At 33.2% G+C, this 27461-nt stretch overlaps 2 protein-coding genes across 4 annotated transcripts; both read left to right on the top strand.

Annotated features, from left to right (window-relative positions):
- The first annotated feature begins 1077 nt into the window (after positions 1–1077).
- Positions 1078–18671, top strand: cnn1a (calponin 1, basic, smooth muscle, a). Of its 3 annotated transcripts, XM_073948053.1 has the most exons (9): positions 2800–3069; positions 4397–4500; positions 6696–6919; positions 8599–8720; positions 8808–8874; positions 9365–9502; positions 12133–12249; positions 14135–14281; positions 14716–18671. In XM_073948053.1, the coding sequence occupies exons 3-9, from the start codon at positions 6761–6763 to the stop codon at positions 14926–14928; spliced, it is 963 nt and encodes a 320-aa protein (XP_073804154.1). In that variant the 5' UTR covers positions 2800–3069; positions 4397–4500; positions 6696–6760; the 3' UTR covers positions 14929–18671. The 3 variants fall into 3 exon arrangements, with proteins under 3 accessions (XP_073804153.1, XP_073804154.1, NP_001139070.1); XM_073948052.1 differs by lacking the exons at positions 2800–3069; positions 4397–4500 and adding an exon at positions 1078–1101; NM_001145598.2 differs by lacking the exons at positions 2800–3069; positions 4397–4500 and having other exon boundaries at positions 6833–6919.
- A 605-nt stretch (positions 18672–19276) lies between these two features.
- pld6 (phospholipase D family, member 6) lies at positions 19277–26898 on the top strand. Its single transcript, NM_001089414.1, is given in 4 exon segments — positions 19277–19366; positions 20923–21110; positions 23335–23558; positions 26100–26898. Coding segments are annotated over 4 exon segments (684 nt in total). The 5' UTR covers positions 19277–19348; the 3' UTR covers positions 26354–26898.
- The last annotated feature ends 563 nt before the right edge of the window (positions 26899–27461 follow it).

Below are 27461 nucleotides of genomic sequence, written 5' to 3'. Positions count from 1 at the left end.
TTATTATTATTATTGGTAGTAGTAGTAGTTTTTATCATTACTATCATTACTAATGTTATTATTGTTATTGTGTTTAATTCTCATTCTCATTATTATTTATTATTATTTGTATTGTAATTATTATTCATTATTATTCATTATTATTATTATTTATAATCATTATTTATTTATTATTGTTGTTTTTATTATATTTATTATTACTATTATTGGTAGTAGTAGTAGTTTTTATCATTACTATTATTACTAATGTTATTATTGTTATTGTGTTTGATTCTCATTCTCATTATTATTTATCATTATTTGTATTGTAATTATTATTCATTATTATTCATTATTATTATTATTATTATTATTATTGTTATTGTTATGTGGCACACAATATGGACATTTTTTAAAGACAAAACTGTTTAAAGACCTTTAAATGACAGTTTAACTAAAAACTGTTTTAAAAAATACTGTTTAATTTACTTATGGATTCATATGGATTCATTTTAGGCAACTTGCATTAACAAAAGCATTTTTTAACATTATAATTATTTTAAGCATATTACAATTATTGTATTATTATTTAACTGAACTGAAGCTGAAGAGTACATGTTGAAGACCAGACACTAGCTTCTTTGTCGCTCATTTATCGTTTCTTAGTGAACTGTAAAGTAAAAACACTGTATTATAATCATTACTGACCCGTTTTCCTCAGTAGGGAGGAATAATGGCAGAAGAACATTAATCTGGGATGGAAAATATGTCTTTTTCCCCCCACATGGCAGTCAAGGTTGTGTAGCCCAAATTGTGCATAATTTCTGGATCACAGTATGGTTGAACTCTGAATTCCTGATGCCTAATTAGCTTTGTCTATTGTTAAACATTGTTTTTGGACATTCAAGTCATTGAAAACTATGCAAACAGTTTCTGAAAGGCGAGTATAACCAAAGCTCAATGTCAAACAAACAAAAAAAAAAAATTCCCAGAGCTGTCGGTCAACATTCTGTCATATTTCCAAACCTGCTTCAAAGCCACAGCAGGATTACGTAACAATTTAGCATGAGTCATTACTGTCATACGCTGATTATAACCATATGCTACAGGCTGGTACAGCAGGTATGAATCCCTCAAGTGATTTAAATGGTTAAAGGTTGATATTTTAGTTTAGTCAGGTCATGTTTCAGACAGTCAGTTTGTGTCCTCGTGTGAACTTTTCATCTCTTACTGGGCAGATCTGTGAAATACCGCTCATGCTAAATAACTGTCTGTGATGCATGTACTGGATATGGCACAGATCTGACATGGCCTGTTTAGTTTCATTTCAGAAATAACATTTTTCTTCATGGTTCAATAACATGGTGTAAAAAATAAAACCATTTCACTATTGATAAAACAACGAATTTACTATGGGATTAATCAAATTGTTCCATAGTGAACTGTGGCGGAAAGAAAACACTTGCTTTTTTGTCATATTTCTATCTTAGGAAAATTGGATTAAAGGGTCAAACCCAACCCCAACATTGGGTTATTTTCATTGTCTTATGTCTTATGAAAATAAATCATGGTTTTACTGCAAAAACCTAAACAAACAAATAAATAAATAAAAGATATAAATAAGTTACTATGAATTTACTTAAAATGTCGTGGTAAAAAAAACTATTGCATTTTTGTCTCTTATGAAAATAAAAAATGTATTAAATTTAATTAAATAAATTAAACTAAAAGGTCAAACTTAACCCCAACATTGGGTTATTTTTTCAATTAAATTTCAATTAAGAATTTTTAACCAAATGGTTGTGATATTTCTATCTTATGAAAATTAATCATGGTTTTACTGCAAAAATATAAGTAAATAAATAAGGCGACACGGTGGCGCAGTGGTGCTGTCGCCTCACAGCAAGAAGGTCTGGAGGAATATGTGACCAAATGGATATCACATCATCTTACACTATAAAAAAAATAAAATGCCAAAAAGTCATGATAACAAATGCATTTATGTAACTTTAACTCATTTTACCATGTTAATCAGGTTTCAACTAAATGTTGTTAATATGCAAAGCTTAACTAATATTTTTAGTCAGTTTAATTGATGTAAGTTGAGATGAATACAAATGTTTATTTGATGCTGCTAAATAATTTAAGGCAGCAAGAATTTTTGTAACAGTGTGAAAATTAATTGTTTTAATGCAAAAATAAAATAATATTGAAAATTAAAAAATGTTATCAGTTTGTCAAAAAACACTTCGTGCAACAATTTTTAAACAATTTTACTATAATAAAAGCATGCAAAACAATTATTATTGAGGTTATCAGATACAGCTGTTGTGGAATATATATATATATATATATATATATATATATATATATATATATATATATATATATATATATATATATATATATATATATATATATATATATATATATATATATATATATATACATTTTTTAATTAGATTTCTACAAAACAGCTACTTTTTTGTGTAATTTTCATAGGGGCTAATAATTGTAATTATACCTTTATATTATAAAGTTCCTTTTATTTTAGAAAACATAATTTTAGTAACTAGTATTAAATTTCATAAGCTGAGCTGTGAATATTGAAATACTTTCAGTGTGAATGTGGATTTTCAGCATTCCTGTAACATCATCAAGAATTAATTTAATGGTTAATATTTGCTAAATTGTGCGTTGTACAATATGAAGAGCAGTTCTGTGGTCAAGCAGCAGTTTTTTCTTGTCCATGACTGTTGTCCATCTACGCCTCCTGTTGGTGAATTACTGCAACTCCAGCCTAATAGAGCAACTGGGTGCAGATGCAGAGCTTATGACAGAGAAGCTGAGATGTTTATAGTTTGTATTATCAAAAAGAGAATTTGAGTAGTACATATGTTATAGGCTAGTTGCCTCTTCAAAAGCATTCATGGCCCTACCCACAACATTCTTAAGTGTCTTAGATTCAGAGCTGTGCCGCCATCTTGTGGTACATTATGGTTATCATGGAATAGGGTGACGATCAGCGGACAACTTTGGGAAGCTAATATTGGTTTGTTTAATAGGCCTACATGCGTCAGTGAATCAAGTGTTTGTATTTATTAAAATTACGTCTGATTTATTTTTTTAGAGTTTGCTATTTAGTACTGTAACCTCTGATTAGCTATTTTGGAGGTACGTTAGGTCAAACTATGCAAACTGCGTCTAATTTAACTGTACTTTTCGTCCATATGTAAATACAAACACCTATTTTATAAGAAATGGTCTTGTGAACACTTACGATGGCGGTTTCAGACTGTTGATTCTTCTTCTCATGCCTGACTCCCTAAATATCAGGTGTGTTGACCTCCTCCAGGAGGGATCAACCGTTATAGGGACGTCAATCGCCCCCAAACTAGCACCATGGGACACATGGGACAAATGCTAGCTGTGTTAGCCTACCAAATTAACAAAATGAAACGTTTTTTATCATTACAAGCTCAGAAAACTTCACACAATTACAATTTTGCAGCATGTCTCTTCTATTATTTATTACCAAGTAAAATCATAGCCTTTTTTGTAAAATGATATTTGGTATTTATAATTATTTATTTCTATAAAATCTAAACCTTAAAAAAGAAAAAAAAATCCATTAAAAACTAAAAATGTCTGTCTGTCTCACTGTTTCTCATATAGTCGCTAATGATGGACTCAATTCGGATTCTTTCTGTTATAAACATTTCTACTAAAACGACAGCTGTAGCACCACCATGACCAAATAAAGAGATCAAATTCCACCTTTCCCTTCTCACTCCATCTTCCTGTCCTCCTAAATTATACACTTAAAGAGACAGTTCACACAAAAATTTTAATTCTGTCAACATTTACAGATACTCAACCTCCTCTTGATCCAAACCTGCACAACAAGAAGATTTTTTAAAGAATGTTTAAAACCGATTTCCATAGTATTTGTTTTTCCAGCTAACGAAGTCAATGACATTTTCAAGATTCTTCAAAATATTATCTTTTATGTTCAATGGAAAAAGAAACCCATAAAGGTTTGATGGTTCATAGTACAGTGGTCAATTTTCTATTTTGGTGAATTATCCCTTTAGAAAAAGTGTATATTTACCCTTAAAAATAGTGACTCTCGGATTAAAAAATTTCTCTTTTTATACTATAAATGCATGCAGTGAAGATAATTTCTAAAATTTGGCCTATATGCCCATTTGGACTTTCTCTTTTAAAGAATTGTTCAACCAAAAATGACAATTCTGTTATCGTTTACTCCATGAAGTGATTTGCAACCTTTATGAGATTCTTTCTTCTGTTGAACACAGATTATTGTGACACATAACTGATGTTAGATGTCAATTTGTCAACTGTCAATAGTTAATTGACATCAAATTGATTTTTGTTGTTTTTGATGTCATTTTAGGTGCCCACTGGGATGCTTATCAATGGCCAAATAGTCTTCAGAACATCTTGTTTGTGTTCGACAGAATAAAAGAAACTCGTAAAAGTTTAGACCCACTTGCAGAGGTAATTAATATTTTTGTATGAACTATTCTGTTCTATTCTATTCTATTCTATTCTATTCTATTCTATTCTATTCTATTCTATTCTATTCATTCAGGAGGACTCATGCCAGTGGTTCATTCATGTTCACAATTTGTCAGACACTCATGAGGCTTCAGCCAATGAGAAGCAAAATTAATGTCAAATTGACATCAAAAACATGTCAAAAATGTGATTTGATGTCAAAACCTTGACATCTATTTGACATCCACATATTGATGATCTTTTGACCACCAAAATACCGACACAAAAAGGTATTATAGCTAATATAAGAAAGGTTTTCTTCATCTTAAAGCTTTATTACCAAATTCTAAATTTACATTGGATTTTGTAAACTTACGATGCATGTAAACTCTCTAACATCGAACGTCAGTTACGTGAAAAAAATTTACGTTAATGTTAGATGTCAATTTGATGTTGTTTTGACATCAAGGTAGTCAAAATGACATCAAATTAGTTAAAATTTTAACATTTTAATTTTGTTTGTTTGTTTGTTTTTGATATAATTTTAGGTGCCAACTGGGATATTTATAATGGCTATTTGGAATAATATCAATGCAAATTTCCAAAATTGTTTAAATATTTTTTAATGCCAACGTTAGATCATCAAGGTAGTCGGTTGTCATCAAATAGTTTCGCATTATGTATGTTGTTTTAGGTGCCCACTGGAAGGTTGATCAAAGACTAAACTTACTTCACAGCATCTTGTTTTGTGTTCGACAGATTTACAATTTTGAGTTAGTCGCTTATAAGACTTCAGCCAATGAGAAGCAGACTTAATCAGCAACATGTCAAAAAAAAGCTAATTGATTTGATGTCTATTTGACATCCACACATTGATGCACTTTTGACCACCAAAATATCGACACAAAAAGTATTATTGCTAATATAAGAAAAGTTTTATTCATCTGAAAGCTTCAATTACACATAGACACTGAATTTTGTAAACTTACGATGCATGTTAATCCCGACAAACGTTGGTGTCAAAAAACATGAAAAAAATGTTACGCCAATGTTAGATGTCAATTTGATGTCGTTTTAACATCAAGGTAGTCAACTGACATCAAATTGCTTTGCATTTTAAGGTTTTATTATTTTTTTTTCATTCTAGGTGTTTAAAGGGATGTTTATTAATGTCTATTTGAAATAATGTCAATGGAAATTTTCCAAAATTGTTCACCTATTTTTTTAATGCCGGTGTTAGATCATCAAGGTAGTCAATTGTCATCAAATGGTTTCGCTTTATTTATATTGTTTTAGGTGCCCACTGGAAGGTTTGTCAAAAACTAAACTTTCTTCACAACATCTTGTTTGGTGTTTGACTGATTGACAGATTAAAAGAAACTTGTAAAAGTTTAGACCCACTTGCAGAGGAAATTTACAATGTGAGTGAACTCTCCCTTAAACAATTCATTCAGGAGGAGGCTTAATCAAAAACATATCAAAAAAGCAAATGGGTTTGATGTCAAAACCTTGACGCCTATTTGACATCCACACATTGATGCCCTTTTGACCACCAAAATAACAACACAAAAAGTATTATAGCTAATATAAGCAAAGTTTATTCATCTAAAAACTTCAATTACACATTTACACTGGATTTGGTAAACTTACGATGCATGTTAACTCTCTAACATTGGTGTCAAAAAACATGGGAAAATTGAATTGATGCCAATGTTAGTTGCAATCCAATTGGGTTGCAATTTGAATGTTTTTTTTTATATAATTAAAATTAAAGGTTTTATTCATCTGAAGGCTTTATTTCCAAATTTACAGTGAAACATTGATGTCAAAAAATTATGTCTCCACTGTTAGATATCAATTTGAATCTCTTTTAACATCAAGGTAGTCGATTGACATCAAATTGGTTTGCATGTTAAAATTTTGTTACAGGCTTTTGATATCGTTTTAGGTGCCCACTGTGGCGTTTATAATAGCTATTAGGAATAATATCAATGGAATTTCTCCAAAATTGTTGACTTGTTTTTAATGCCAATCTTAGATGAAGTTAGTTAATTGTCATCAAACTGATTGCTAAGCATTCTTCAGAACATCTTGTTTTGCGTTCGACAGATTAAAAGAAACTTGTAAAAGTTTAGACCCACTTGCAGAGGAAATTTACATTTTTGAGTGAACTCTCCCTTAAACAATTCATTCAGGAGGACTCACGCAGCGGTACAGTCATGTTCACTATATTGGTCAGTCGCTCAGGAGGCTTCAGCCAATGAGAACCAGGGGTGTAGAGGACAGAGGGGCATTTAAAAGATGGAGAGGTTGTAAGAGGAAAACTCCTGCATCACAGCACTCAAGTCTACAGGAGACCATGAGCACCCAGTTCAGCAAAGGACCCACATTCGGACTCTCTGCGGATGTCAGGAATAAGGTAAGTGCAGTTTACCACACAAATACAATGCATTTGGAAAGCATGCAATGACTATTCTAATGTAAACTGGTGATTTGTATGATATGGTGTCGTCGGATAGCAACATAATATATATTGTGCCAGTTTAAATTATTTATTATTTATTTAGATATTGCATAATGATAAAAAAATCTATAAAGTATTTGAAGAAGCTAATATGCTGTTTTTACTTCGAGATACAGGAAAAAGGGGCATATAGAAGTGCTATACTTTTCTTCTAAACATATACATTACGAGTCAAATCAGTTTTTTAAAAATGATTAATGTTTTAATTAATAATTTAAATAAATTATTCTGTTCATCAGGGCGACATTTATTAAATGCAAAAACATTTGTTTAATTTTTTAATATTTATTAAATATTTATTGATTTATTATTGTTTGTAGTTTCAAATTACTTCTCCAGTCATTTTTGCTTTTATTACGGTTATCATTAATAATAATAATAGTATCAATAATAATAATAATAGAAATAATTATTATTATTAGAGTGATTTAATAAATAAAACTATAAACTACTTTTGAACAGTTATTTTATAGTTTAATTTTACAATTTGTACTGTAATTTTGATTAAATAAATGCAGCTTTGGTGAGCAGAAGCTTATTTTTAAAACAAAGTTAGATGTCAATTTGAATCCGTTTTAACATCAAGGTAAATAGTTTGCATTTTAAGTTTGTTTTTTGTTTTTTACAGGTTTTTGATATCATTTAGGTGCCCACTGGGATGTTTATAATGGCTATTTGAGCAATACATTAAATGTTTCTGATCAATAACTTTACTTAACCATCTTATTTTGTATTGAAAATAGTATGCTTAGATGTTTCTCAGGCCAAAATGGAAAAGAAATTAGGTTTTTTAATATATATTTACTTGCAAACACACTTTCTATTGTGCTAACAAATTGTCAGAAACCCCAATTTTTTTTTTTTTTATTGAAGCTATGTTAGGAAATCCAGTGTGGCACACTAAATTTGATGATAACATGCTTTATCATTATCATTATCATTATTATTATTATTATTATTATTATTATTATTATTATTATTATTATTATTATTATCATAATACAATGTTATAATCACATTGAAATAATAATCACATTATTATTATCTTGCCATCATCATCATCATCATCACCATTATTAATATGAACTATTTTATAAAAATTATTTTATTAATATCAATAATTATATTTATAAATGTCATTCGTTTTTAATTTTAATAAAATATATTTGATATTATTAACTTGTTCAAAGAATAATTGAATGATTGAAAAGGATGATTGATATTATCTCAGTGGCTCAGTGGTTAGCACTGTCACCTCACAGCAAGAAGGTCTCTGGTTCGAGTCTCGGCTGGGCCCGTTGGCTCTTCTGTGTGGAGTTTGCATGTTCTGTGTGTGTGAATGAATGTGTATGGATGTTCTCAGTACTGGACTGTAGCTGGAAGGGCATCTGCTTTGTAAAACATGTTGAATAAGTTAATTCCGCTGTGAATCCCTGATAAACCCGAAGGAAAATGAATTAAGGAAAATAATAATTATTATTACTATTAATAATATTAATAACATCAACAATATTATTATTTTTAAAATCATTATTCTTAATCATTATTTTATTATATTGCCCTTGATATGACAGCTGGCACAGAAATATGACCCTCAGACGGAGGAGGACCTGAGGATGTGGGTCCAGGAGATCACAGGACGAACACTTGCAGAAAACTTCATGGAGGGGCTGAAAGACGGCGTGATCCTGTGCGAGTGAGTAAAGTAACACAAAACACAACGTGAACACATTTTTTTTTCAGCTTGCTCTAAGTGCCCCTATATGGTGTTTCTCCACTACAGGCTGATCAACAAACTACAACCCGGATCCGTCCCGAAGGTCAATCATTCAACCCTAAACTGGCACAAGGTAGATATAATGTTTGAAATGAGACTTCACATGATGTTTAAAGAGCTTTCAGGGTATAAAATGGATATTTGCTGCAGCTGATGTTCTCTAAAGCCATTAGCGCATGTATTGCATGCTTGTGAATAGCAGGTATTAGCTGTTTAGCTCAAAGAAATGCTGAGAATGTATGATGAGCGCAGAGGAATTGAGCTTTTAGCGTTAAAACGAAGCCCAAAAACTGATTTACTGCCTGAGAAGCAGTCTGGTTATTTTTGGCACCGTCAAAGTAGTTTTTGATTTAAAGCCCAAATAATTACAGCAGATTAAAGAAACACGCAATTAGGCTTTAAGCAGAAATTCAACACAAGAGTCAAACGCATCTAACGAATGGGCTGTTTTACCTCATTAGCTTAGGTCTGTGTTTAAAAGATCTACAAACACGGTATTTTCTGCCAGCTAGAAATATATATATGACAACTACATCCCTATCCTGTGTTTGTGTCTCTCTTAGTTGGAAAATATCACTCACTTTGTGCGAGCCATTGGTGAATACGGACTGAAACCACATGATATTTTTGAGGCCAATGATCTTTTCGAGGACATGAACCACACTCAGGTTCAGTGCACCCTCGTCGCTTTGGCTGGACTGGTGAGAAATGATAAGAAAACACTGCAACATGTAGCACTCAGAACAATTTTTGAACATTACAAACTATTTAAATATTAATATACTGTTACCCTGCTAAACAAATCAAGCTTAAACCAGCCTAGGATGGTTGGCTGGTTTTAGCTGGTCGACCAGCTATGTCCAGTGTAAACCAGGCTGCTAAGTTGGTTTTAGCAGGTCATTTTCTAGCCTTATCAGCTAAGACCAGGCTGGAAATGGCTGGAAACCAGCCTGGAAATGGCCAAAGCCCCTCTAAAACCAGGTTGGTCGACCAGCCTAGGCTGGTTTAAGCTGGATTTTTCAGCAGGGTAAGTATTTAACTGTATTATTACTGTAAAAATGCTGGGTTCCACACAATTGTTGTCCCAACACAAATCGATTAAGTTAACCTAATTGTTTTTGCAAGTTTAAGTGGACTGAATATAAAACGATTAAGTTGTGTTGTTTTGATTTGTGTTGATTGAGTTGATTCAGCAAACATAGCCTATTTTTTGAAATGATGAACTGTATTTTACTGTAGGACAGTTATGCAGTATGTTACTGCGTAAAGTCGCATTGTGAAAATTACTGTATATACAGTAATGATTAGGGGTATAGCGGATCACGGTTTATCCGTGATTGAAATAGATCACAACCCATGGTTCAGAACACACATGACCTGTGGATCAATACAATTTTTTACTTGTAGATTAATCCTGAATTTGTAACAATCGCAGAGAGATCACCTCTCATGTCATTCAAATCACATGTATGAAAGCATTTAGGCTTTCCTGTAAAATATAATGATGACGGAAAAAGTTTTGGTGGGTTTGCGATGTGGTGAGTTATTAAAGGGGTTTTCTGTCGCTTTTGTTTAGCCTGCGTTAATGCATTCAGTGTAAGCTGCATGATTAATCATTAAAAGATTGGGATTTCAACACCCAAGGAACATAACTTCTAAACTAAGGGATGGTGATTTGCATATATATATATATATATATATATATATATATATATATATATATATATATATATATATATATATATATATATATATATATTAATCCTTAAATGGCTGCATTCAAATATGTGTTTAAAAAACATAAAAATCAAGAGATTCAGGCTGAAAACCGCCTACTACTCAGTAGGTACTGCATTTGTATTTAAACCTACTACTCGGCCGTTAGAAAAGTACGTTCTATACATTATGAATGTGAAAAGTATGAATGGAATTCGGACGTACTACATCTGCATTTTGTCATGGTCACGTGACCTACCTGCGTCAGTTGCGTCGTTTCACTCCCACTTTATGAATTCTCTCGCGGGGCATCATGGGATATAAGGGTGCATGGCATGCGCACTTCAGAATCTCACCTGAACTAGTAAGTCATCCGGGTACTTCTTCCATACTGATTTTCGAATTCGACATACTACTCGGCTCGCATACTGATTTTAGCGTACTGTATAGTATGGAAGTATGTGGTTTCGGACGCAAGTTAAGGCCAAATAACACAGAAGTACTGAGATAACAGTTAATAATTTAGATAAAACCACTGCTGTTTATGGTAAAGATTACCATCACAGTCATATGCATTTAACTTTGACGCTCAAAAATGAAAGTTGTAGGCAGCAATTACATTATTTAACCAGTAGGTGGCGACAACCAGCCATCAAAAATATGCCAGTGATTAATTCTTCCAAAATGACACATCTATCGATGAAACGTGAAGTTAATGAGTGAATAACTGAATCATTAATTGAAAATGAATCTGGGTTGTACAAATTATGATGTTAGATTTCTACATTTTTAGCGTTATCAGCAACAGTAATAGTTACAGTAAATTCTTCACAGTACTGAATATTTTACTATGTAATTTTATTCATCTGGTTATTTCTTTACTTTATTTTTTAAAAAATTACAGGTTGTAGGTTCTGTTTTCTTAAAACCAAAAGTGTCTCGCAGTGCTGTTTTTGTAATAAATGGAAAGCAAATTACATTTGTGTCCTCCCTTTTTTTGGCTGATCCGAAAAATGATCTGATCCGTGACTAAAAAACCATAATGTAAAACCACAAGATTTGTGATCCGTTAAACCACTAATAACGATATACAATTCTGTAAATACAGTTGAAGACAGATTTATACGCCCTCCTGTGAATATTTGTTTCTCTTTGTTAAATATTTCCCAAATGATGTTTAACAGAGCAAGGAAATTTTCACAGTATGTCCTATAATATTTTTTCCTCTGGAGAAAGTCTTATTTGTTTTTATTTCGGCTAGAATAAAAGCAGTCTTTATGTTAAGCAATATTTTTTTGATTGTCTCCAGAACAAACCATCATTATACACTCACTTGTCCAATTAACCTAGGTAAGCCTTTACATGTCACTTTAAGCTGAATACTAGTACCTTGAAAAATATCTAGTCAAATATTATATACTATCATCAGGGCAAAGATAAAGGTAATCGGTTATTAGAAATGAGTTATTAAAACTATTATGTTTAGAAATGTGCTGAAAGAAATCTTCATTCTGTTAAACAGAAATTGGGGAACAAAATATGCAGGTTGGCTAACAGGTTATTGTAGACTCTACAGGTGATTGTATGTGTAAAATCATGTCTTCTCAACACACAGGCCAAGACTAAAGGCTTCTACACAAAAAGTGACATCGGTGTGAAGTATGCAGCAAAAAAGCAGAGGAAATTCAACCCTGACAAGATGAAAGCAGGGAAATCCATCATCAGCCAGCAGGTCACATGACAAACACTTGACATTTGATGCATGAGTGCAAAAGCGGAAATATCTGTTGACATGTTGACAGAAATGCAACATGCAGTTATGTGGAATATTACATAGTACAATTAGGCATGAGATGATAACTGTTTTTAGGGTATACCGCGGTTCGGAAAAAAAACTCTGCCATACCGTTCCTATGAAATGAAAAACGATATGTAAAGACGCCATTTTAAATTGTAAATAAATCTGTGTTTCAGAAACTAATGAAGACAGCAGAAGTCTTTCATTAGTCTAGCCCAGGGATGGACAAACTTGATCCTCGAGGGCCAGTGTCCTTGCAGAGTTTTGTTCTAACACTAGTCAAACACACCTGAACATGCTAATCAGTGTCTTTAAGATCACAAGAAATCTATAAGCAGGTGTGTTTGATTAGGGTTGGAGCTAAACTGTGCAGGACACCATCCCTCCAGGACCGAGTTTGCCCACCCCTGGTCTAGCCTTACATGTTTACTGCTCCAAAATATTTTAAAAGTTTCTCAAAATAAAATATTTTTTGTTCAAAAGGGAAAAAAGTTTTCGTTTTTTTACACTGACATTTAAAAAGCACATATTTTAGTGAAGTAATCACAATACTGTGAAACCGTACATTTTTTATCCAAGGTTATTGTATTGTCAGAATCTTATACCAAGGCCATGCCTAAGTACAATAGTAGAGGACAAAGACTCTCATGTTAAAGGTAGAGTGTATTATTTGAATTATAAATGGATCTAAATTAGTACTTGGAAAATATTTAGATTTATGTTTAAATATAACACACTCATTATAATAATGTATTTTATTATTACAAATTAGTTTACTTATTTCACATTTATCATTGACTTTAATGTTATTATTTAGATTTATTCACGTGTATTAATTTAATTAAAGAAAGTTGCATATGAATTATCATGGATGATTATACGATTTTTAAAACCCCTTAATTGAATTTTTAAAAAATTTATATATGGGTGGCGCACTGTTGCCTCACTCACAGCAAGACGGTCGCTGGTTCTAACCTCGGCTGGGCCAGTTGGCATTTCTGTGTGGAGTTTGCATGTTCTCCCTGCGTTCGCATGGGTTTCCTCCAGGTGCTCTGGTTTCCCCCACAGTCCAAAGGCATGTGGTATAGGTGAATTGGGTTAGCTAAATTGGCCGTCCCATTGATGGGTTGCAGCTGGAAGTGCATCCACTCCGTAAGACATTTGCTGGATAAGTTATATATAAATATAAATTATATATATATATATATATATATATATATATATATATATATATATATATATATATATATATATATATATATATATATATATATAAATATATATATATATATATATATATATATATATATATATATATATATATATATATATGTATTGTTCTGTTTTAGCAGGGACATTGTGCATTAACTAACATGGCAAATTGCAAATGGTAAAGTTGTTACCAAAAATAAAACTACAAAATGTAAACAATGAACAAAGCCATTGTAAGAAAAGCATTAAAATGGATAAAGCTATCCGGATAAATATAGTGTATATCAACTAAACAAATTATAATACCAATATTATTATGCTTTTTTGAACAAATATTATTATCAATGTTTAAAACAACTGTACTGCATATATTTTTCCATTTTAATATTTTTGCCCCAAGTTCCTAAAAAGATAAAAAAATTGTACATTTTGTACCATTACAAATGTCATTACAGTTGATACTTTTGATTCATTTAATATCTTTCTGAAAATATTTACATTTTATTTACATTTAAAATATATACATCTTATTAAAATATAAAATATATCTTATATATATATATACTTTTGCCAAATTATCTACATAAAATGTCATCTAATTTCACAGATGGGCTCCAATAAATTTGCAAGCCAAAAGGGCATGACCTCCTACGGAACCAGACGCCATCTTTATGAACCAAAAATAGGCATGGAGAAACCAGCGGATCGATCTACCATAAACTTGCAGATGGGCACCAACAAATGTGCCAGCATGGTGAGAACGCACAGCATTATTGCCAAAATCACTCTAATTATCACTGATATCTTCTATTATTATACCAACACTCAAAACTGGAATAAGTATTGATGTATATTGTGATTACAAAGGTTGTAAAATACATAATCAGGCTATTAACTTACCATGCACTTGAAAAAGCAAGTTATATGCTCTAGAAATTTTTTTGAGCTTTTGCACCTTACTATTGCTGTTGATTTCTTTTGGATTAAACTTTTTTTAACAGGAACATAGGATGAAACTTCTCTAATCCATACAGTGTGAGATGATAGACCTTTTACTTTGTCCATATGATAGATATTGTCATATTTCACAGCCCTACTGCCAAATATTAGATCAGAAAAGTGTATTTTAATAGGGTGGACTAACTTTTTTGCAGGACTGTATAGTATTAACTCTTTGTGCTGTCGTAGGCTGGCATGTTTGCTCTTGGCACGGCGAGGCAGGTGACTGAGAAAAACGTCAATCTGGATCCGCTGGACACCACAACAGTGTCTCTGCAGATGGGAACCAATAAAGTGCCGTCCCAGAGCGGCCTCACTCCAATGGGAGGCGCACGTCTAGTGTACGACCGCAAATACTGCGTCAAGGCTAATGAACAAGACGGCATCGATCTCATTATTTAATGCGTGTAGACTCCTGTATTCAGCATTGGTACACTCTAAAATACCTGTTCATTAACAGTTTCCATATTTTGGGATTCACAAGTGTTTGTTTACAATTGTGAATTGCATTATGGGGTGTTGATCTCTGCTCTGTCGACTTCTGATGTTGAAAATTCAACTCTACAGTTTGACAAAGTGACATTTGTTGATGTTTTAGCAGTTTGAATTAATAAAATTAATAAGAAATAGTATATAGAGGAATAGGTCTGTAAAATAACAGAAAATGTACTGACAGTTTATTACGAGGTTACGTAGCCAAATATACAACAACAGCCCAGATAATATATCACTTTAAACTATTCAAAATGTTCATAAAAGTCTCCTTTTTTTTACCTTTTGAGGTTAGAAGTTGTTGGAAGAAAGATCAACATCCCATAATGCAACTCACAAGCATAAATAAATGCAAGTGGTGCTCACTGCAGAGCCATTAGGGCAGAGCTGAGCTCCAGCGAGGGGGAGCTTGAGCTTGAGCTCCTCCTTCCATGCACTTCTTCTACGAGTGATGTCACTGGGGGTAGGGTTAGGGGTGGGGTGGGTGTACGCATTAAAACAGCTTATAGGAGGAGGAGCGAGAGCTCAAGCTCCCCCTCGCTGGAGCTCAGCTCTGCTCAAATGGCTCTGCAGCGAGCAGTGTCTAAATAAATGGGTAAAAAATAAAAACATGAATCACAAAATAAGGAAAACGGCTAGTTTACAGATATTTTTTACCATGTAGATGGTGTCCTTTTCTCCTGATCCCAGACCAGCTAAGCTAAATTACAGCATGATCATGTTTATGTGTAAGGAATAGTTAATGACTGTTGCGCTAGTAATATGTGCATTAGTGTGCTTTATTTTCTAATAGTACACCAGACAGAAGTCCATTATTCTTCCAGACAGAAGTCCATTATTCTAATGACTGTTACGCTAGTAATATGTGCATTAGTGTGCGTTATTTTCTAATAGTACACCAGACAGAAGTCCATTATTCTGCTTATACTATGGTCTCCGCACCTAAAGACACTGTTCAGATGTTGTATTTGAAACATTTGTCAGATATTTGTCCTCAAAGGGCTCCTGTGTGTAGGACTAGTTTCTTACGCATCTCAGCTTATGTTTAGTTTTGATGTTTGTTTGTTTTTAGTGTTGGTGATGATGTATCACAAGTAACGTGAGTTAAATAATATTACTTTTCTAAGTAACAAGTAATGAATTACTTCAATGAATTAGCTTTAAAAAAATAAAAGGCCACTTTATTTTCATGGTCCGTTTATTGAATTTAAGTTACATTGCATCTACAAGCCAACTAATTCTCAATAGATTATAAGTAGACTGTTAAGTTGGGGTTAGGGTTAGTGTAAGTTGACATTTACTTATAGTCAGTTAAATGTCTGCTGAAGAAGTAGTATCAACAGATATTAAGCAGACAGTCTACTAAGCTCAAATGGGCCATCAAAATAAAGTGTTACCAGATAAATTGCTGTTTTAAAATGAACATAGTCACGTTGAATCCCGCACACAATGAGAGTCTTTGCAGACAATACAAATGAAGATGGCAGAGCTCTACATTTCTGCGATGGAAGTATCCTCATTATTTTGAATGCATCAAAGAAAGGGAAATAGGATTATCTCAATCGACAGAGATTTTACTTAACCAATTAGACAAAATATACAAAAGCAGCAAACACATTGATTTGAACATACAATAATCTGTATAAACAGCATGCATAGGGGTCTCAGAAGATAACTTTATCCGAAATCATTAGTTTTGTGATGTGTTTTTTAAAGGTAAATGAAGGTTATACACAGGCCTGGATTAAGAATTCAGAGGCCCCGGGGCACATTGTCTTGTTGGGCCCCCTACCTGGTCGCCCCCATATAGTTGAATAAAAAAATAAGAATAATATAATATTTTATTTATAAAATGAATCTATAATGTATTGCCCGCATTTTTGAAATAAGTGATATAAGATATATTTATAGTCTACAAAGATTTTACTTATTTTTTAAATAGAAATGGGTGGAAAATTCTCAAATAGCTTATTCCAACGAGGTGTGCTATTTGCATTTAGCCTGAATAGACACTTTGAAATTTTTTCCTCCTTCGCAGGGGCCCCAAATGCGCACGGGCAAATGGGTTTGTTCCCACAATGCCAAATGGTTAATCCGGTGTGTTGATAATTGCAGAGCTTTTCTATAAACAAAAAATGAAACAAAAATAAAACAGCGAGTTTTGGGAAAGATCAAGCCTCAGCCAGGTCAGAAAAATTCATTGAAAAGTAACTCAAAACTAGCGTAACGCATTACCTACCATAAAAAGTTACTAAGTAATGAAACTACTTAAATTTAAGTGGAGTGACTCAATATTGTAATGCATAACTCTCACTGTTTCCCCATCAGTGGATACGTTTGACTGATGTGAAATCATATGGCGTAGTGATATGGAACTGTAATGCAGTTCAAAAGCTGCTGGAACTACTTTAGAACTGCAGTTCCATTAAAATAATAGAACACTTTAGAATGTTCATCAGCCAGTCAGAATCAAGCGTTCAATAGTCCCACAGTATAAACAAGTGACATTCTATACCAGTAAAAAAAAGTTGAGAAAATCTCAAGCTGCTCTGTGACCAGGTTAAAGGGGATAATCTACCACATGAAACCTTTGCAATGGGGCTTTGTTGTGGATCAGTCATAGTTTGCCTTATATAATATTAACTGTTTGCCTTTTTTAGATTCCTCAACATTTGACATAATAGCTGTTAAGTACCAGAATCTGTTGAATCAGGCAAAAGTTACATAGTTGTATGAAAGCAATAAATTGTTTTGTTACTATTTTGAAGTGACCCTAAGTTTGGTCCAATTGGCCTTGAATTGATGGTCAACAAAATGTAGTTTAATTGCTCACAAACGGATGTATGTTCAGATTATACTGGTTTGGGCTATGTAAGATGGATGTTGACATCAATGCTAAGTAATGTTGAGGTAAAAGAATGAAAGCATTTGAGCATTTTGCACACTTCAATAACAATACTGTTTCACCAGCTATAATATTTCTTGGCAGCTTGCATAAATATATAATAGCTTTTTATGTCACAATAACAAAGCTATAAACAAATGGCACTTCCTTTGTGACTTCACTATTTCATTGTTATTAGTAGTAATGTTATTATTTTGTTTAACAATGTGGACAATGTTGATATATATAGCCTGTGGGATAGTTGACTCATGAAAATATCTGTAATTAACTTTTTTTTTACTTGTTACAAACCAGTTGGAGTTGTTTTGTTTTGCATAAGAAAAAAAGAAGATATTTTGAAGAATGCTGTAAACCATTAACTATTGACATCTATAGAAAAAAAACAATTACTGTGGAAGTAAATGGTTACCGGTTTCCATCATTTTTCAAAATATCTCCTTTTGTGCTCAGCGAACAAAAATCTAACTGGTTAGTAAGTCAAGGCAAATCAATTGACAGATGTTTAATTTTATGTAAACTATCCCTTTCACAATATGTTAATGACTCCATTAGGCAATGACATTGTTTTATTCCAGTTCATCCAAGAATATAATAACATTTTCATAGTACATGTTCAATGATATCATATCCAAAAGCAGCATGGCACTATTTGACTATTTTCTTCTGACTTTTCTAAAGTTGTAAGCTACTTACTGCATTCGGAATGTAAAACATATCTTTTATTAATAAACATTGGTCTGTCCTCTTATTTTGAGTCTGTTGTGTTGTCACAAATGTTCACGAGTAGGGGACACACACACACACACACACACACACACACACACACACACACACACACACACACACAATCACACACTGTTGAGTGCAAATAAAGGAGCCAGTTTCTATTTTGTGTACGTTTGGAAAGTCCGATTCAGTGAATCATTTACGTCGTGACGCAACAACATCAGTTCATGATTCCCCGTGTTCATCGTTGTTGTGGCTCGTCGTGTTGAAATCGCTTATAAGCACATAAGCTATTTGTTATATTTTTAACTATGTTTGCTATTTACGACAGTATAATTTCTACAAAAATAATAAAGAACGTAAGAAAATCACAAATAATTAGAATTTACGACAAATAGCATATGGCTTGCTAAACTGCGGTACACAAACTGAGGTAACGTTAGGCCTTCCCTCCTCCTTTCAGTCAAAAGGCCTCTATTTTAGTCAGTTGTTTTTTTATTTATTTATTAGGATAAACAAAAATCCGATATGTTTAAGCGTGTGTGTAAATTGAAAACCGGGTTTAATTCAACCCTAATTTGGATCCGTGTTTTAGTTCGTTTTGTGAATTTGTTTAATCGATTCATTAGAATCAAATCACAGGAATGATTCGTTCGTTCGAAACCGAATGAACAGCATGTGATTTTAATTGTCATCTCGATGGACGTGTTCAAACAGGTATTTTATCAACATTCATATCACATTATGGCTTTTGAAACGCTTTTTTGACAAGTTAGTACCGTGACGAATGACAAAATGTACTTCAGTTATTAATTTTATCGTCGCTTTTTTGAGAGGAAGAAGAAGGAAAAGCCTAATTTTAGGCTAGCAGCTAGCCTCTGCTTATGTCCAGGTTGTCCACGGGGTCTTAAAATATCTTTAACCTCTGAAACAAAATTTTAGGCCTTAAAAAGTATTACATTCACTGAAATATTGTGTTGTAGGTGTTAAATCGTTTTAAACATATCTTAATTTCCTCATGTCCAAGTAAAAAACGCACCCAATCACCAATATCCATCTCAAAACTTGATATGAGCAATTCCATGCAAATGTCAACCTTCCCATGAAAAAAATAGTGTTTTATCAAAATAGTGAAACCCGGCTTTCTAAGTTTTTTTGTGTGTTGTTAAGCTTTTATTTTTACAGTTTCTGTAAAAATACTCATAAATGTCTCTGTCAGTGTTTTCAAACTATTTGATTTACCAAAGTCACACATGTGCCAATTTCACATCCGTCACATCAGTTTTTCTCATTTAAAATGTAAGTAATGTTTACAGATTGATACCTTCTGATCCCATAATTCTGTGGAAAATATACACAGATGTTTCAACATAATGTTAACATATACTTTCTCTGTGAATTTATGTTTTAAGTTTGTACCGCAAACGTCACATCCACAACATTATATCCATAACACATCCACAGCTATTATATGTTTTTTTTATTACAAGGAGATATAATTCACAACAGCTGTTAGACATTTTTACAGCAAATTCTCCAAATTAAATTCTCTTAGCAGGAAACTAAAGCAACACATCCATTTACATGATTTTCCATTAATACATTTTTTACTATTTTATACTATTTACAAAAGTAAGTTGGCCGTTATAAGTCTAAAATTAAGCCAATATAAGTCTAAAATTTTATTCATACTCTGCTTAAAAATGTGTTAAACTACTCTGTCATTTATATGAAAACCACAACCTTGTTGATTTCTGCTCCATAATATAATTGCTAAATTGATCGTTAAATTTTATACTCTTGTGCACTGATCATAACATTATTGTGCAGTTCAATATAAATGTCCTTCATGACTGATTTATTTTGGTCCTTATAAATAAGTATGAGTATGAAAATATGAAAGTGAAAGAATGTAAATGGATGGTCTGAAGCAATGGACACAGGTCATTATGCATTAATAATGTTAAATTTTTGTCACTGACCAGAATCAGAAATGAGTGTTCATGATTTGTGACTGACTGTTTACATGAACTACAGATTACAACATTTAAAGTGGATCAAAATCTTTGATCAAATTTTCCCACAAACCTTTGAACAACATCTATTCTTGTCTTAGGAAATTTAAGAAAAACATTTTTATCCTGACTGCTGTATAAAGTATATGCGGTACTCAAACAAGTTTTAGATAAAAATGTACATGTGTTTGTTCCTAAAGTGTAATTTAACACAGAAATTATTGTTCTAATGTTTTGTTTTTCTCTCTTTGTTCTCAGATGTCATTTAAGGAGCTGATGAAAGTGTTGGGCCTGGGAACTGTTGCGTTTGTTCTGGGTGTGGAGTGGTTAAACTGGCTGACGCGCCGGCTGAGAGACTCTCGAGGGCCCTTAAAAGAAGTGCTTTTCTTTCCTTCACCTCAAGTCTGCGTTGAGCACCTGTTCACATCTCACCGAAGCTTTCCCTGGTACTTCAGTCAACCTTTTCGAATCAAACTAATGCATTTGACCAAATGTCAACCTCTCCATGGAAAAAAAAGGTTTTGCCAAAATAGTGGAGCCCTTTCTACGTTGTTTGCCTGGGCTTGTATTTTATAGTACTGCAAAAATACTCTAAAATGTCTCTGACAATGATTTCAAACAATTATGTTTGAATTACCAAAGTCACACAAGCGCCAATTTCCCATCTGTCACGTCCATAACTGAGCTTTTCCCTCATAAATGCAAAAAAGTAAGATAATAATTTTAGTTTCATAGAGAGACAACTCGTATCCTTTTGATTAGCATTGTTTCTTTTGGGTTGTGCAGTTTAATTCACCGTATTTCTAGTATGATGTAGACTGTTGGTCACATTCATAATGCATGTTTATTTTCCGCATTTAAAATCTAAAAAATGTTCACAGATTTAGTTATTTTTCTGGTCCCATAACTCTAGTTAGTTGTTTTGGACAATATAAACAGATGTTTCAATTTAATGTTAACATACACTACCTGACAAAAGTCTTATCGCCGATCCCAGTTGTAAGAGCGTCAAATAATAACTGGTCTTCTAGTTGATAATTTGGGAAAGTGGCAGAAGGTAAATGTTTCTGATGAATCATCTGTTAGACTGCATCCCAATCATAACAAATACTACAAAAGACCTATTGGAACCCACATGGACCCAAAATACTCACAGAAGTGAGTCAAGTGTGGTTAAGGAAAAATCATGGTTTGGGGTTACATTCAGTATGGGGGCATGTGAGAGATCTGCAGAGTGGATGGCAACATCAACAGCCTGAGGTATCAAGACATTTGTGCTGCTCATTACATTACAAAGCACAGTAGAGGGCAAATTCTCCAGCAGGACGGTGCTCCTTCTCATACTTCAGCCTCCAAATTACAGTTCCTGAAAGCAAAGAAGGTCAATGTGCTCCAGGATTGGTCAGCGCAGTCACCAAACTTGAACATTATTGAGCATGTCTGGGGTAACATGATTGAGGCATTGAAAATGACTCCAAAGAATCTTGATGAACTCTGGGAGTCCTGCTAGTACGCTTTCTTTGCCATTCCAGATGACTTTATTAATACAGGGTTTCTGCAGGGTCTTAAAAAGTCTTAAATGTCAAAATCCAAATTTTAGGCCTTAAAATGTCTTAAATTTACTGAAATATTTTGTTGTAGTTCTTAAATCTATATTTAAACAGGTAATAAATTGTCCTTTGTTCATGTATTGCTACCAGATCTGGCCAAAACCCATACAATCACACAGTCATCTTAATAAAACTTTAAACTTTTTATTTAAAAATGCAATTTTTTAAACTTTATTTGTCATAATGGTTTAATTGTTTGCCTTACATTAACATTTGTTTAAATGTTCTCCGTGTATTTACTGCTGAGGACACCGACCTGGATAAATTGTTGTGCATGAATTTAGTTTATTTTAGTTTTTAAAACTTTTTAAACATTTGTTCATTTTTCTTTTATTTTAAAGAAAATTTATGTTGCAAAAAAATGTATGGAAACAAGTAGAGCTTGAATATTTAAAATATTTTTCTAAAAAAAAAAAATTATTATTATATTATTAAATTATAAGTTTTTTTTGAAAGGGCAAACAAAAATCTTTTCCATCTGGGCCATTTGTAAAATTCCTTAGCCTTTAGCTCTTAATGGGTCTAAAATTCCATTTATAATGGTCTTAAAAATGTCCTAAAGTCTTAAGTTTAACTCGGTGGAACCTGCAGAAACCCTGCAATAAGTGATTTGATCATTGCAGAGATGTATGGATGCAGTCCTCCAAGCTCATGGGAGTCAGACACAATATTCATACTGTTTCTACTGCAGCATGACTTTATATTGTATACTGGACATTATTTCTGTTAAGTGACAAGACTTTTGTCTAAGCAAAGTCAGAGCTTACCTGTTCTAATTAAATAATTAAAAATCAAGGCATGATCATATTTAATTTTGGTAAAATAAGCGTAATCTAGAGTCCTTTGCCTTTCATATAAGCCACTTCTGATACCAAACAATCAACTAGAAGTCAAGTTATTATTTGTTGTTCCTAAAACTTGAATAGGCTTTTGTCAGGTAGTGTTTACTTTCTCTGTGAATGTATGTCTTAATTTTTTACTGCAAATCTCACACCCATAATGCTGAAATTGCTCTAATGTGTAACACAGCATATTTCTTTAATTCTCTTTCCACCGTCAGTGCTTGTCCTTTTCCTCACGGCATTCAGACGTCTTTTTCCCGGCTCCTCGAGCATCTCCTCTCTGCACGTACGTCACTGGAAATGTGCATTTTCTCTTTCTCCAACATGGAGATGAGCAGGGCGATTCTGCTGCTGCACAAACGGGGAGTTGTTGTACGTGTGGTTACAGACAGAGACTACATGACCATCACTGGATCCCAGATCGGTGCTCTTCGAAAGGCAGGTGTGTACTTACATTAAATGTGACTTCATAGCTTTGAGAGATTAAAAGTTCTGCCATTGTCTGCAAAATTGATCTCAGTAATTCCAAAATAACAGCATAAAAAACAAAGAGGCTATAGTTACAGTCTTCTGAAGACATATATTACATTTTAAGAATTTATATTACCGTGTGAGAAATCTGAACATTAAAGAAATTATCTTAAAAACAAAAAGTGTTTAAATGTGTTGTTTCCAAATCTAATGAGTCGTAGTTGAGTATGCTTTATGTAACGCAAGATGATTTCTGTAATATTTAGTACAATACAAACAACATATATATATATATATATATATATATATATATATATATATATATATATTTTTTTTTTTTTTTTATTATTTATATATATATATATATATATATATATATATATATATATATATATATATATATATATATATATATATTTTTTTTTTTTTTTTTTTATACAAATCACCAATATTGATCATATTTACAGGCCTTTGAAGTGGAAAATATTTAAATTTATAAAAATTTATAAAAATGTACAAAAAAATTTTTTTAAAAGGATGTAAATATGCTGAAATGTTCCGAAATCTTAGTGTTTCTTTTAAATAGGCTTTTTGTAATGCAGGAATTCTGTAGTATATGTAATAAAATATTTAAAATATTGGATATGAAATAAGTAATGTATACAAATATTTTATTTAATACATTTGCGTTATTTATTAAATTACACACACATTTATTTTGATGGATGGATGAGAAGCTGCAGGTGTGAGTAGGTCACCAGTGGGTGTCACCGGGGTCTTTCAGGAATCAGTCTCAAACTCTCCACTCCTCCACGACCACCACAGCATCTGCTCAAGATACGGCCTGGTCTAGGATTATGGAGACCTCGGGATAATGAAAAACAGGCTAACATAAGCGTAGATGCAGTTCAAATTGTAATGTTATTTGGGAAGTGTTCCTAGCTCCGGTTGCCCTTAATCAGGGATGTCCAAACTTAGTCCTGGAGGGCTGGTGTCCTAGAGAGTTTAGCTCTAACCCTAATCAAACACACCTGAACCAGCTAATCAAGCTCTTTTTAGGTATACTAGACTTCCAGGCAGTTGTGTGGGAGGAAGTTGGAACATGCAGGACACCGGCCCTTCAGGACCGACTGAACACCCCTGCCTTAAATAATGCAGCCTAACAATCCTTTAGAGCAGGGATGTCAAACTCCATTCCTGGAGGGCCGCAGCCCTGCACAGTTTAGTTCCTATCCTAATTAAATACACCTGATCAAACTAATTGAGTCCTTCAGGCTTGTTTGAAACCTACAGGTAAGTGCGTTTGAGGAGGGTTGGAACTAAACTGTGCAGAGCTGCGGCCCTCCAGGAATTGAGTTTGACATCCCTGCTTTAGAGTATTGGGATTTCGAAAGCGTTTGAGTTTTATGTGTATGCTAGTGCAAAGAGATGTGTATAGATAGATAGATAGATATTATATGATGGTTATCCATATAGACAACAAACACCACAGAAATGATATGATTTTTACAGACCTTGCTTGAAAAAAAATTATTAAAAAAGGATTAAATTATGTCTAAGTCTATATTTTTAGGTTTGCATATATATTTAAATATTTACAGTTATGTGAAACGAACATATTAAATACCATAAATGTTTGAAATGTTTGAAAAATGTCATTATATCAACCTCATCATTATATTCGGCATGGGCCTGTCCTCACACCTCTGTGGTATGCGCTGTGAAATGATTCATAGTCAGAACTTGCACAATTATTGCCAGTGATTGTTCATACCTATATTACAACAGCAGCACGCCTCACACATGTTCAGTCTGGCTCAACCTTTATTATTTCAGTGGACACTTTTTTCAATTCCTGCAAGCTATTGCATTCAACTAGGACAGTCTCTTATGCGTTAATAGTTCTAACTTTAAGGGAGACTCCAGTTATTTTATAAATAGGCTCATTGACTGCTCCCTAAGAGTTAAACAGTTGACTTTGAGCATTTTTTTAATTCATTCATCCGATTTTTAGGTGTGGCGGGAGCACTTTTAGCTTAGCTTAGCATAAATCATTGAATCGGATTAGACCGTTAGCATCATGCTTCATAATTACCAAATACTTTTGATAATTTTTCTATTTTAAGTTAGAAGTTACCAAGCTGGGGACTATTTTCATGTTCTATCATTGTGTCTGCTGCAGCCATGGTATGACAGCGAAGTTCCTCAGTTGTTATGCCAGAATGAGAGTATAGTTCTTGTCCATATCTACTTAAAAATAGCAACTTAACATTTTCTGTCTCTCTTAGTACATGATGTAACTACAGAAGTGTAAAGCTTTGAATAGACAAATTATCAAAACTCTGATCATTTTTGAGCATGATGCTAACGGTCTAATCCGATTCAGTGATGTATGCTAAGCTAAGCTAAAAGTGCTCTCGCATGACCCGGAGATTGGCTTGACATCACATCTGTCATCAATTTGCAAGTGGATTAGGAGCTAATGCATATTTTCCGTCCTCTTCTGTCACAGGCATCAGTGTGAGGCATGAGATGAGCTCGGCTGTTCATATGCATCATAAGTTTGCATTAGTGGACGGCAGAAAGCTGATCAGCGGCTCCCTCAACTGGACACTCACCGCAGTCCAGAGCAACAAGGAGAACGTGATCATCACAGAGGAGCCGGAGCTCGTGCGGCCCTTCCAGCAGGAGTTCCTCAAGCTGTGGGAGGCCAGCGATCCGGCCAATCTCAAGCTCCAAAGCAAAAACGGTCAGATAAAGAAGTAGTGTGCACAATGTAGTGTACATAGGGATTTATGTTTATGTCCTAAAGGTTTCATCAGGGAGGAGTTTGTTTCATATGTTTAATAGCTTTTAAAAGTTAAAGGAGTTTTATTTCATGACAATCTGAACACCTTTAGGACTTTAATGACTTGAGAAAAGTTCAACATTTCTTTAGTTCTTTAAAATTCTAGTTTTATTTTTTTAAACATGTGCTGTAATCTAAGTAAGCACTAGTTCAAATATAGACATCTGCTTCGCTAATTCACATCTCTGCTTACCTAGTGTGTAAAGCAAGCTGAAACCTGTGTGTTTATAGCCGTGCCTTTAGTTGCTCAATCCCTAATGGCTGCTCGCCTTTTGTGTTCCTCTATTGTAACTTGTAGGTTTTAGATAAGCTTATTTCTGTACATATTTTCAATTCATATTCATATATGAACCCATATGTTGCATAAATATATAAAAAGGATACATAGCTGTTCTCATTTACTTAATTTAATGTTGTGGTTGTCTTTGTTTTGTTATATTTTAATAAATTGACTTCATATACTATAAAACCAGAAGTTCATTCATTCACTCATTTTCTTTTCGGCTTAGTCCCTTTATTAATCCGGGGTCGCCACAGCGGAATGAACCGCCAACTAATCCAGCAAGTTTTTACGCAGCGGATGCCCTTCCAGCTGCAACCCATCTCTGGGAAACATCCACACACACTCAATCACACTAAATTCACTAAGGACAATTTAGCCTACCCAATTCACCTGTACTTGATGTCTTTTGACTGTGGGGGAAACCGGAGCACCCGGAAAAAACCCACGCCAAGACTCGAACCTGCAACCTTCTTGCTGTAAGGCGACAGCACTACCTACTGCGCCACTGCGTTGCCACAACCAGATGTTTTTGATGTTAATAATAATTTACTGGACTTGTGTCTGTTTGTAACTGAATACTAGGAGCTTATCAATAGTTTATTCCATATATTACACTTTAGGTGCCTTAATAATGGTAATGGTTTGTTAATAATAATATAGTTTGTAAAATTATAAATTGGTTATATATATATATATATTGTAGGTTAAATTCAGTTATTTTGCAACACACAGGAAACATTAGA

The sequence above is a fragment of the Danio rerio genome, chromosome 1 (assembly GCF_049306965.1).
Source record: "Danio rerio strain Tuebingen ecotype United States chromosome 1, GRCz12tu, whole genome shotgun sequence".
Lineage (NCBI taxonomy): Eukaryota > Metazoa > Chordata > Actinopteri > Cypriniformes > Danionidae > Danio > Danio rerio.
This window is presented reverse-complemented; position numbering and strand designations above follow the sequence as displayed.